General features: G+C 40.4%; 2 protein-coding genes across 4 annotated transcripts; both read left to right on the top strand.

Annotated features, from left to right (window-relative positions):
* The first annotated feature begins 2,414 nt into the window (after positions 1-2,414).
* On the top strand, positions 2,415-6,673 carry LOC116263790 (tetraspanin-3-like). Its single transcript, XM_031643573.2, has 2 exons — positions 2,415-3,064; positions 5,951-6,673. Exons 1-2 carry the CDS (start codon positions 2,555-2,557, stop codon positions 6,293-6,295), a joined length of 855 nt encoding a protein of 284 aa, XP_031499433.1. The 5' UTR covers positions 2,415-2,554; the 3' UTR covers positions 6,296-6,673.
* Positions 6,674-10,087: 3,414 nt separating this feature from the next.
* On the top strand, positions 10,088-12,748 carry LOC116264658 (uncharacterized). 3 transcript variants are annotated; one of them, XR_004174914.2, is made up of 3 exons: positions 10,088-10,425; positions 11,203-12,277; positions 12,396-12,748. XR_004174914.2 is itself a non-coding variant. In XM_031645013.2 (2 exons), exons 1-2 carry the CDS (start codon positions 10,344-10,346, stop codon positions 12,123-12,125), a joined length of 987 nt encoding a protein of 328 aa, XP_031500873.1. In that variant the 5' UTR covers positions 10,088-10,343; the 3' UTR covers positions 12,126-12,499. The 3 variants fall into 3 exon arrangements, 2 of the variants coding, with proteins under 2 accessions (XP_031500873.1, XP_031500857.1); XM_031645013.2 differs by having other exon boundaries at positions 10,088-10,407; positions 11,203-12,499; XM_031644997.2 differs by having other exon boundaries at positions 11,203-12,499.
* The last annotated feature ends 313 nt before the right edge of the window (positions 12,749-13,061 follow it).

The raw sequence follows: 13,061 nt of genomic DNA, 5'->3' as shown, positions 1-13,061 counted from the left end.
GGGATAAGTCACTTTTCTTTTTCATCTGTATATACCCAACTTCTAATCTGAAATGAAAGAAGAGGGCCTACCCACCATAGGCCATAGCTGTTTAATTTCCTGCCAAAGCCAGTTGCATGCGCATGTGAAGAAATCCAAAACTATAAGTTAAAAAAAGATCCAAATCAGATATCTAGATTGAATATTATAAGGACTTTAGTCTTTTCAGCTCCTTCTTAAGAAAATGTTTGGTTCACGTAAATCTTTCTTGTTTCGGGTCTACATCAGATTTTATTGGTCAATAAAATTAAGACCAAATGATAATATAACCTTATAAAATCCAAATTTACACGTTAAATTTTTATGATTTCTTCTGAATCACATAGCCTTAAACATTTTATGTTATCGATAAGAATATTTTTGAGTGAAGAATAATACAACATTTCTTTCTCATATGTGTTTTGTATCGTTAATTTTTTCATTAATGAGAAATCCTGCAAGGGCTACAATAATTAAATTGAACGCCTCGAATTTTATATTCATAGTTTTGCAACACGGCGCTAATATTTCCTTGTCTTTTTATGTTTTACTTGGGGAAGATTAATCTCCTTCAGCTGAGAAACTTTGTTGTTCTCCTTGGACATAAAATCCCCAAGGCCATCCCTCTGGTTCTACTAGCCTGCGTCGAGTTGTAAAGAGACGATGTGGTCATAGTGCGAGAGAATTGTTCAGTGCGGCTTCGAGCCACCATTCAAGAGGAAGTAGTTGTGTGAATATTGTATTTCATTACAAACTACATGCTTCTTGGTTGGTATACAATCTGATTGAATCCATCAAAGAAATGTGCGTGCTGGTTGGTGGTGCTATTCCATTTCTCATAATTCAATTGTACATTGAAGAAGTGGTTGTGTTTGATTACCTCAGATCTTATATTTTAAAACCTCGAATCTGATATCTATCTGAGATTTTAAAATTTAAAGCTCATGTTTGATTTACTCCCTCAGCCTTTTCTCTTTCTCCTCTCTTCACTGCTGCTATGGGTGGATCAAAAATCCACAGATGAAGTCCCAAACCCCACCTCCTAACTCTTCGATTTGAGATCCATGGATTTCAGCCTTCTGACAGATCTGAAATCTGCAGTTTGATAAACTTTAGATTTATGTAGCAAATCCGACTGAGATTTGAGGTAATCAAAAGCAACTGGCTTAAATCTATTTGCCTTTTATATAGAGAAAGGAGTCAAAACTTCCATCTTTTCTCCTTTCCTGCAGGGTATTAGGTCTGCTTTCGATATATTGGAACCATGCCCTCGTTATCTATACTCGCACCCAATAGAATCTAAAGAATTTATCATGATCAATGCATAATATCATTGAAAAAGGTCCAAATTTGTTACTGTGCTACTTAGTATGGACGATGGGTTTGAAAAAGTATTTAAAAGGATGAACTTTATATATTTGCATCTTGTGAAAAGTTAGGAACCATAACATATAGTTTAGAACATATTCCCCTTTGGAAAAGCACTATATATTCTTTTTTCAACACATTTCTTTAAGCACAGATTTAGTGTTTTTGCACATGGTAAATTTTTCTCAAAATATCAAGCCCAGGTGCCATCCTTTTTGCAACACAAAAAAAATGTGGCACCAACAACTCTAAATTTGTTACTTGCTCTACAATTACATTCAATTAATGCATTAAAGTTGTGCCCATTGCCCCCACGAAGCCCACGCTCCCAGAGTAGGTGCTGATAAGGGTGGGCAATGGGCACATGGATTGGTCCCCCATCCCTACGGGCACATGCAACTCGCCGTCTTTTATTTTTATTTTATGTGGAGAGACGCTAACTTTGTCCTAAATTTTTTTTTAATTGAAAATTAATCCTGACTTGATAATCACGCTTTTTTAACTTTTACGTCGTATAAAACGTTTTGAATGTCTAAGTTACACGTATTTGAACCCAGATCTGATCTTGGGCTGTTCAAAAATGCACGGCATAAGACATCTTAAAACTTTTTTTTTTTTTTTAAAGTGAAGTAAAGCAAAGCAGACAGAGAAATCTGAACATTTCGAGATATTCCAAGAGTTGAAAGCAGCTGACCTCTGAGAAGGTTCTCCACAAGAGAGCAGAATCTTGGATTGGACCGTTCATCTGGACGCGGACGGCCGAGATCACTTCCCTGGCACCGACCACCCCGATAACGACGCGCGGGAAATGAATATAACCTCCCGGTAAGCTCAGAGGACGACGACAAGCGACCAGGAGCCCGTCTTTAATTCATCTCAAACGGAAATGACAATATTCGCCCTAAACCGACCCGTTTATCGCCGAACGGGCTCCCAATCTATGGAGGGCGATTCGGGCATATTTGTCGCACAAGCGACGCCCTCCTTCCTCTACTTCCCACGTCGCCTTTTTTTGGCTGCTTGTTCCAAGTAAAGTGAAGCTTCGAAGCTGAGCAGTATCCACAAATCCAGGATCCTCCATTGAAGGATCAGGATCAGGATCAGGATCAGATCAGAAGCAGAACAGGATAAAGAAACCCCAAATCCCCCGTTCTCTGGAAGGAGAGAGATGCTGCGAGCGAGCAACTCGTTGATCGGGATGATCAACTTCCTGACCTTCCTGATATCGGTGCCGATCCTGGGCGGCGGGATATGGCTGAGCACCAAGGCCAACTCCACCGACTGTCTCCGCTTCCTGCAGTGGCCGATCATCATCATCGGCATCGCCGTCATGGTTGTGTCGCTTGCCGGGTTCGCCGGCTCGTGCTACCGGATCACTTGGCTGCTCCGGCTCTACCTCACGGCCATGTTCTTCATCGTCGTCGCGCTGATAGGGTTCACCATCTTCGCCTTCTCCGTCACCGCCAAGGGCTCCGGCAACCCCGTTCTCAACCGCCGCTACCTCGAGTACCGCCTCCAGGACTATTCCGGCTGGCTCAAGGACCGCGTGTCGGAGCCCAGCTACTGGGACAAGATCGTCTCGTGCATCCAGCAGGCCGGCGTTTGTGGGAAAATGGCTCCCGGCGGCATCCCGGAGACGGCCGATCGGTTCTACGCTCGGTCGCTTACCCCCATCCAGGTCCGTTTTCTCCCCGTTTCGTTTAAATTTTAGGTTCAATCAATGGCTTCCAGCTTCGTTTCTTGTCTTTTTTTTTTTCCTTTTTCCCTTTTGGTGCCTCGTTTTTTGCCGGGTTATTTTTTGGTGAAAGGTTGCGATCGCTTTAACAATTGATTAGATTTCCCTTTCTGGCCTTCTGTTGTGGGTTTGTTCTTTAAGTAGCTAGCGGCCATTTCTGGTTGGCATAATTTCTTGATAGGGACCCACTTCTTTTGGAAATCCAAGTTATTTTTTCTTAAAACAGTCAAAAAAATATCAAATCTAGGTCAGTTTTTCACCAATGTTACTGACTGCTGTCACTAAATGGTATAAAATGTTAAATTTTGTTCCATTTTAATCCTTGAATAATACTGGCTGGAAATGAGACGAGCTACGCATGATTGCGCTCAAGTAACGTCTTTCATTTGGACTCGGAAAGATAAACTTAGCACTTGAATTGTGAGTTTTTAGATTGGCTTTGTGCAACCTCATTGGCCACTAATATATATATATATATATATATATATATATACATATATATATATATATATATATATTGTATTCCGTTTCATATAGTGATAGTAGAATGATTTATTGAGGTACTTGTTTTGCTTACGGATCAAAATTCTCTGGCTTTGGGGCCTTTTGAGGTTGATCAGTTGTCTGAGCTTGGTTCAATAAAGTTAGACAAGAAATTTACTATGGCCTTCAGCCTTGAAACTACTATATTTATGTGGAAATCAAACCATCAAAGAGGAAAGGGCCTAAATTCTTTGTTTCTTTGATAAACTTGAGGCATAAGGCTCCATTTCTGTGTTCACAAATCGACTTAAACTACTTCCTAGTGCTTTTCGTCTACCTGAAGAAGAAGGCAGACTTAGAAAGCAAAGTTATTATATGAATTGCTTGAAGTGGTATACTGGCGCTTTCAAGTTGTTCTTTTTTAGACGTTGTGGAAAGTCTTCAAATCGGAAAAAATATTATAGGTTCACCCGTTACTTAGAAAAAGAACGACACACTTTCTGTAACACTCCATGAGTTTAGTTTCATATGGGCTTATAGAAGATGTCATTAATGAGATGATATTTCTAGTTCCTAACCTTTTTAGGATTGAAACCGAAACTGTTAGGGGCGGGTTGGGATTCGTCGAACCAGGGGCCCGAGCCCAGGAGTGAGTCGAGTTGTTATACTTTCGACCATATTCAAGGGAGCAGTTCTTACTTACAGTGATGCTATACATTTTCAATTCTAATGTAGCAAAGCAAACTTGTGCTTGTAGAAAGATAACATGGAAAGTATCTCAAAAAGTTTGACAAAGTATCACAACGTTACTATGAAAATGGTAGAGAAAAATCATCTCCCAGAAATTTGGTAGGAAAATATCCTTATATGAAATATCAAACGAGACATGGGTCTCTATCAAAAACAGCTCTATCCCATTAATAAATGAGTAGCGCGTGTTTCTAATTTTGATAAATTTACTAGCTTGCTTTTTTTATTTGTAACTTAATTGATCTCATTAGAATTGATGGCTTAAATGAGTACCATCAAGGTCTAGTATTTGAAAGTCTGGTAGCTATCTGTTTTCTTATTTATATATTTTAATTGAATTCAGTAGTATAGATATATGGCCAAAACCCAGAAATCGAGTCTTTCTTTGTGTTATTGACTAAAAGAGTTTCTAGAATTAAAAACAAACCACCAATAGAACCATATTTATAAAGTTGTACTAAATCTACCACGGAATTGATTTTTAATATCTTTTATTCGTTTTTTCCTATGGTATTATACCTTATAGATCTGATCAGTACATTCAAAATGTTATAAATCTATAAATATGATACCGTTAATTAAATAGAGAGAAAAATTTTATGGAAAATTTAAAACTAAAAATATGCATAGGTTTATGCATATATTTTAAACTGAATTCTGGGGAGTATTTCCAATCGACGGCAAAAAATTGAGAAGAACCCGCTTCTTTCCAGGATGATAATCTGACGTAAAGCCTAGTTTAACATTGTTGGCAATTGGAAAAGACCATTAACTCATTAGAAAAATTCATAACTGTAAGACTTTTGTAAGAAAATTAAAATGAAGCGTTGCCTTAAAATAAAAATTTTCCATGATTTTTTCCATGCATGATTGCCCGAGGCCCCCGGGGCGCCCCCACCCCCCTCGTCTTCTTCGTTGGATCCGCTAAACGGTGACCAACTTTGTGTTTTGGCCTCTATACCGTCCATTCTCCTGCAAAAGCATCTTCACCGTCCATTGATTCTGTCGTTCCCATTGAAGCAATGCGGCCTAGTCAGTGACATTATCCTTGTTACCGATGACTAATGTGCCCATTAATTTCGATAATCAGAATGTTGGATGAAAAATTTATGCATGTTCAACTCGTCTGTTTGTAGTATAAAGAGATCAAATAAAGTGAGCTGCTAGAATCATGGCGGATTGGCCCATGAGGAGATATTATAGACAGCCAATTGCCTATAAATAATGATACATATCAACACTTTCATGGTGGATCCTACCACGTTAGCAGAGAACCACACATGGGACGAGAGTGCACATCCCACCCTGATCTGCCTGATGAACCGATCTGCTCCGAGTTGGCTGCCATGATTCAGGCCTTGGAGAAGCGCGGTCATCCACCTGGTTAAGATGTTTGGATTTAGGACGATTAATCAAAAGGCGGTTAAGTTCAATAGATAATCCCAATGTGGGCCTTCTAGATTTCAAATTAATAGTTTCTATGTTATGATCTTTAGAATGATCTGTTGCTATAAATACGATGAATATAGAGAGGAGACTAACGGTGAAGTGGGTCTGTGCTTGTGTGGCGCGCGGCGCCTTGTGATATCGGCACAGTCTGGTTGTTGCAAGCCACCGGCGGCGTGCGGTTTCGTTTACGTGACCGAGACGACGTGGGAACCGGTGGCGGGACTGGCGGTGGCGGACACGGACTGCGTGAATTGGAGCAACGACCAGGCTCGGCTGTGCTACAGCTGCGACTCATGCAAGGCCGGGGTGCTGGCCAACCTGAAGAAGGACTGGAGGAGGGTGTCCCTGATCAACATGATTCTTCTGATCGTGATGGTCGTCCTCTACGTCATAGCCTGCGCTGCCTTCAGGAACAGCAAGAGGACCGACAACCGGGAGTCCTACGGCAGGAACAGGATGGAAAAGGCAGAGCCTAGCAGATTCAACTTCTGACGTGCTGAGTTTGGTGCCTCATGATACGTACACGATTCTCTCTCTCTCTCTCTTCTCCTTCTCTTTCCTGTGGTTGTGTGGAGTACAATGAGATCATTTGGAATGCTATCATGGGCAAGTTTCTTCCTTTTTTTGAGGCTTTTCGTGTCTTATGGTTCTTTTCCTTTGCTTTCTTGAAAGTACCCTTGTGTAAAGTAGAAAAGGTTTGGTTTAAATGGAGTTGCTTTTGTGTGTACTGTGTAGCGGGTTCTCTCTGTATTATATCCTTTTCTACTGGGGAAGAAAAAGGGTACGTCATGGCCATGTAAATTGTTTGGGTATCGGGTTCATATCTATAAGCAGAATATCATCTAAGCCGTTCTTATGGTTGTTACTTAATCCTACTTGTTCCCTTGTAATCAGTATCAGACATACACTAATATCTACTGGATATTTGAATGACAGTGCTTAGCTTCATTCACCTGGCCAGGTGGTGAGAGTTAACAATAATAGCGTGTGAAATGAACAATTCAAATTTTATTTGCTTCCACTTCCCCTGACACCCATTCCTACACATCTACAAATTAATGTGACAAATGATGGTGCCTTTTAAATTTTTTTTCTGCACTTTTCCTCTCTGTTTCTTTCTGCCTTTCTATATTTTTCATACGCTTGTCCATGAAATATTCGCGGTGGTTAATTACATCTAAAAGGCTATGAAAATTCAGATTCAAGCAGTCATGATTATGATATCGAACAAAAAGTATGTCAATCGAGTGATGCAAATTTTTTTAAAAGGTTACGTATTGAATTGGAAAGAGAAGCTATTTCGAGGAGCCAACTGTATCGAGACAGCATGATCCATTTACGTATTCACAGTGGTCTGATGTTAGACAGTGTTTTACCCTACCAATTTTGTAATGATGTCCTTTGGATTTAACTGTCTTCCTGTGGATTATAAGGCATTGAGATCTCTGTCCACTTCTTGCAAGTTGCAACTGTATCTCTGCTTCTTCTTCACTAACTCCAATGAAACATCTGAACACGCCCACATTTCTTTTTCCAACCTTCCAATTTTCTGCTTTCTTCCTCCTTTATTTAAATAGTAATCTTAAAGTTGGCTTTTAAAAAGCATATAAGAAGGCTTAAATGGCATGTATTTTTACTTCTGCTGCTTTAGGGAAATGACTTTGGAGAAGTACTTCCCTTTGATGCACGAACTACTCTCTATGACCGTCATTCTATGTCATGGAATTAATTTTGTTGGTATCTTGTTAGATTCAAGAGCAACAGAGTGGTTAATTGCTTCACTTTTAGTATTCAAACAGCAGTCCAGAATACAAAATTCTCAACTGCTGTGGTCATCCAAGGCCTTTCTTCTTGCATTCATCAGACAGTATGTAAACCAGTTTGAAAACCAATTGCTAATGATTTTAACAAATTTTATGGGATGTAACCAATGGAAACGCTTGGTGATAGTTCCATTGCCTCACCAAATTAAATATATGAGATCCCAACTTTCATATTGAAACGCTTTTCCTTCAAAGACCTTATGAACAGGTCACAGTGCCTTAAGTGCATTATGAGAACAGGTTTTATTCCTGCGGCATTTGACTTCCAGACATATCTTGACATGCTCATATTTTGAGATCCACATTCCTTGGATATGTGACTTCGGCTAATCTTAGAACAAAATTTTGGCAGCTTACAACGAAGATCACAGGTTCAAGTAGAATCAGTTGGTTTATCAGACCATGAAGTTTCCTGCGCAGATTCTCAAAGCTACACTGTCGTCTACATGGAAGATTCTTGGTTCTTAAACAGCCACAGAAAATTTCAGAGTCCCGACATTAAATTAGAAAATAAAAAGTGGCATTCTTATTGTGATATAAAATCTCATGGCTTGTGAAACTAAAATCTCGTGTTAATCCATTGTTCTAACTTAAGATCCACGCGACATCGACCAAGTGTTTGATTTCAAATAGGAAAACCTTAAATATAAAAAATCATCATGGCTCCATCTACTTCAACCAAATTTTATCTGCACCATCACACTGAACAAAGAACTTCCCCCATTAAATCTTCAGTGAAACTACTCTCCTAGTTCGGGATTTCGGGAAGAAGGTTTTCTCTTGATTGCATAGATCTTCTTTTGGCTTCTGGTTCGTTGTTAGTGATTGTCAATACGCCCTCCCCTTCTCTTTTTGCTAAGCACTCCCGCGTATTAACCTGTCTTTTTGTGTGTTCTTCTTTCCATTATAAACTGTCGTGTTGGGCATCGGTAGATAGAGATGCACTTTGAATGGTAAGTATACGTAGTAGCACGTCCTCTTGATTGAGGACCATGAGATAAGTGGGCTCGCTGCAGTGGCGGAGTCAAAATTTTTTTTTAGCAGACCCGCACCGAGCCGGTACGGGCCAGCAGCTCCGCTCTTGATTGGGTGAGTAGAGACTGACCATCCCAAGCCGGCGCGGGCCAGCAGCTCCGCTCTTGATTGGGTGAGTAGAGACTGACCATCTACAGCCCTCATTCAAACAGTTGCGCCAACCCCCTCGAGATAGAGGTAGATGGAAGATACTGATGGCTTGTTGAAACAATGGATTTCAGATCCATAGTTTTTCACATCCATTATACATGTCAGAGGTCTGAGATCTGACCGGAGACAGAGGTCTGAGATCTGATAGGATTCTTCACATTTGGTGTTGAATAAATACGTGATCAGGTTCGAATTCAGATTTAATTTTGACTAAATACCATATATCCAACATCCATACATTTCGAAAGCCTGTTCTTTAACATATAAGAATGTGGTTAAGATTCGATTGTGTATCTAAAAGTTGGATTTACACGAGATTCATATTGACAATTTAAAAAATCGAACTCGGATCTGTCATAAATCTTTGTACATTCATATTCTAATATGAATATGTTTGGATATGAACCATTAACCTGCCAATGTAAAACATGGAACTAAAAGTGAAAAAATAATTTGCGTAACATCGCGTTCGGCACCAAATGATCTTGACGTGGTAAACAAGGTTTGAAAGTAAAGAGAATTGGCGACGGGGTTTCGGATCCACGTTAGATCCAAACCAACATGATCCAGGTTCATCCAAATGGATCCGAGTCATCTGATCTGACGCGGCGGTCAGATCTTCGCCGACTCTCTCTCTCTATCGAGGCCTACTTTTTAGCCTTCAAAATGGACTCACTTTCCTCACCGTGCCACGTTTTCATCCAACTCCGCCTATTTTTCTCGTTTTACCCTTCTCAATATCCAAAAATCTGGCAACTGCCAACCATTTTCTGAAAATACGAACGAACCTCAGGTTAAATCATGTCATGCCCAGACGCTCAAAAGACCTTCATTTCCAATATAATATAAGTTGGAAAGTTTCTGTTTCTTAAAAAAGAGGAAAGCAAACGCTATCGTGTTCTTTGTCCAATCTAATATTTTACTTTCGAAAGGACAGTAGAAGTAAGTCTTTGTTTTGGGAGTAGCAAATGTCAGAGGTTTGTTCATGTCATTGTGATAAATGCTCAGGCCCCCGAACGAAAATTTTCGGCTTTCTCTTCATCGAGACCGCCGGTTTCGAGCATCGACGGTTGAGGGCGGACGCTTTGGTAAATCGTAAAATCGGAAAGTTGAGAAGGATAGAGAGATAATTTTTTGCGTGGCACGAGAACACCCGGTAAGTGGTCAGACACAAAGTACCATGCTGTTTTCGTAATTATTTCATTACAATGGGGTTACTTGTTCAAGCGTCCATCTTATATAAAGGCGCCCTTGGTGCTTCGACGGTGACCCCGGAAAGGAGTCCGAAAGCAGCAACAATCTCTTCCTCTTCTTCCTTCTTCTTCTTTCTCAATTGTTCCTTTCATTGTGTGCAAAGATTTCTTGGAGGCCTTCCGTTGTTTGGCAGATTCGTTTTGTTTCCTGGATTCAGAAGCTCGATCGGCGGATTGCTTTCTTTGGTGGGATTGTAGTTCCGGCATCAGATACTGCCGGGGGGATTCTGTTTCCTTGGCTTCTTTGTTTGGTTGGGAAGGCGTTCGCGGGGATTGGGAATGGGCGACTGGAGGGGATCGAGGGAGTTTCCAGGGAGGAAGCCGTCATCCTCCAAACAGAGATGTAGAAAACCGCCCATAGGTATTATTGAATTCGTTAGTACTTCTCTTTTATGTCTTTTTTCTTTTTTCGTTTCTTGTCTGAATTTTTCTTTCTTGTTTTGGTGATTGGGGAAGGGGGAGACCGTTGTCTCGGTTAGAGGTATGCATTGGATGGTTAGGGTTTTGGAGGCTGAAGATGCTTTGGGTCTTATCGTGGTTTTGTTATATATATATATAAATTTTTCCTCTTATCAGGGTTTTGGCGGAGAGGTAGCCGGGTGAGTTTTCCCTTTTTAAAAGAAAGTGTATGTTTTGATGCTTGAAATCCTCTTTTTTTTTCCCGTTGTCATTTAAGTTGAAGAAAACTGTGCGTTCTTACTAAATTTGGATGTGAACTGGATGTTCAATTTTGTTGTTCGATTTATCGTTTACTTTTTCTGGTTTCTTTCAAATTTCTCATCTCTTTTTGTTTATTTTCTTTTGATTTCCAAGTGCGGTTCTCCTCCTCTGTTTTTAGTGTTGTTTGTTGCAGATGCCTTTGTTGTTTCACTGTGGGGGGTTATGTTTTCTAGAAACGTATTGAATCTACTCCTTTTTCTTTTTCCGATTCAGATTGTAGGCTTGGTAGGGATTGGTTAGCTTTAGGTTTTGTTGAAGGTGGAAATCAGACTTCTAATTCGGTGTTACTTTCCGAAAGATGCTGCTTGATTACTATTTCCACTTCCTACGGTGGAGAATGTTTATCTTCCCTTTCACGTTTTTCCTTTTTTATATATTCTCTCCGGGCTTCTAACTTGTCTTGGGAATTCTTTCTTAGGTTCTTGGAAGCCAACTGTTCCTGCCTGGGAGAAGGAATTCTGTGCAACTGTCTGCTTGATCCCATGGTGGAAAGTTTGCGAAGCTAAGAAAATTATGCCTTTATATGAAAATGTAGTTCAATGGAATGATTCTGCTGGAGAGGAAGCATTCTCTAATGCTAAGAAACGCTTCTGGGCGAAAATTAATGGCCTCCCATGTGATGTTTCTCTTCCCGATCCAGACATCTATATTGACGAAATTGACTGGGATTCGATTGATGATGTTGATCCCGAGCTGTTATTAGCCTTGGAGCAACAAGAACCTATTGTTGCAGAAAAAAGTAAAGGTGATTCACTGAACAGCGAGCAACCGGGATCGACGGGCAACAACTGGGAGAATTTTGTCGTTTTTTCATGCCATCAAGGTAATAACCTCTTCCCCTGTTCAGGATGGGGTGATGGTGATGATTGGGCTCGTGGTGTGAACAACTGTACTGCAGAGTCAAATCGATGGAAAGATGACTTTAAAAATAATGGACAAGCCACACAAGTTCGTAACTCATGGGATAGTGTGGATTTTGCACCTGGGAATAAGGATAATGTTCCGATTCCAAGTTCAGGGTGGGACGATGCAAGCCCTCACAATTGGCCTGAATGTAGTTGGGGAAATGATTATGTCAGTTCATGGAAATGCCACGATTGGAATCATGGACTCACCCAGTTTAGCAGCTATGACCCTGCAGAACAAGGTAAGAGAAATTGGGCCGTTACTAATGGTAGCGGTCGAAAAAGAGAAGGAGGTGGGCGGTATGGATCTAGGTATAAACGTTATCAATCTAGCCCTGGCGAGATCTTTCCAGCGACCACCGAAGATTGGTGGAATTGCGGTGGGCGTAAGAGAACTGATCATTTCACTCATGAAAGAGCTCTGGTGGGGAAGTGATCCTTTTGTCGGTCTTGCATGTGATATGAGGAGTTGCTTGGTTAGTGTCCTCAACCATATGGAGAAACACATGACGGAAACCATCTGCTGGATGCTGATCAAAAGCTGATTGGTTTTGTAAGAGCAGATGGGCCTTTCTTGTACATAAATAGGTTTGTTTTGTGCATCTCTATATTCTTTATTGCTGTAAAAGTTTTAATGATGGTGGTTGACTTGGTATTACATCTTTTTGAATTTTTTCTTTGTTTGGTTCTGGGTTTTGTCAATCAGAGGGACTCAGTCCGGGATTTGGTAGCAGATATGTTGTTCATTTTGGGACGAGATTTTAGCAGATGTGGTATATACCCTGAAAATTGTGTAGGCCTTGGCATGCACTAGAGAGACTAGGCAAAGGTATGCAGGTGACTCGTGCATTATCCTCTCTCTCTCTCTCTCTCTCTCTCTCTCTCTCTCAATTGCATCGGTGCGCCATGTGCTGTGCTGTGTCAAACACGGGAATCTAAAAGCCTGCGGATATTGGTTGTCTAAGAAAGTCATGCCAGTTTCACAAGAATCTCACAAAATTTTCTGTAAAAATCTCGTATCAGACCTTAAAGTCCAGAAATAAAATGCTTGTTGAAGTACGTTATTGTCATAGCTCTTTTGTGGCGTTGAAAGCTTGTTGAAAAGGCCGTAATATGATATGATCGAGTGAATGCCTACCTTCATGTTACTTGTACGAAGAGTAGCTGACATATGCCTACTAGATGTGCCCGACTTTTTGACAGTCCTATAAATTGTTTTAGCTAATCTGGCACTCCAGTCGCATTTCTTATGATAGCATAGGTATGTGGAACATAAATATGATTTTTGTGGCTAGGATATTTCTGAAAATTTTAGGCCGAGTTGATTTTAAATTGCTATAAACATCGGTGCATACAGCATAATCAAGCATTG

Source organism: Nymphaea colorata, chromosome 1 (assembly GCF_008831285.2).
Source record: "Nymphaea colorata isolate Beijing-Zhang1983 chromosome 1, ASM883128v2, whole genome shotgun sequence".
Classification (NCBI taxonomy): domain Eukaryota; kingdom Viridiplantae; phylum Streptophyta; class Magnoliopsida; order Nymphaeales; family Nymphaeaceae; genus Nymphaea; species Nymphaea colorata.
Note: the sequence above shows the minus strand (reverse complement) of the source record. Positions and strands in the feature narration are given on the sequence as shown.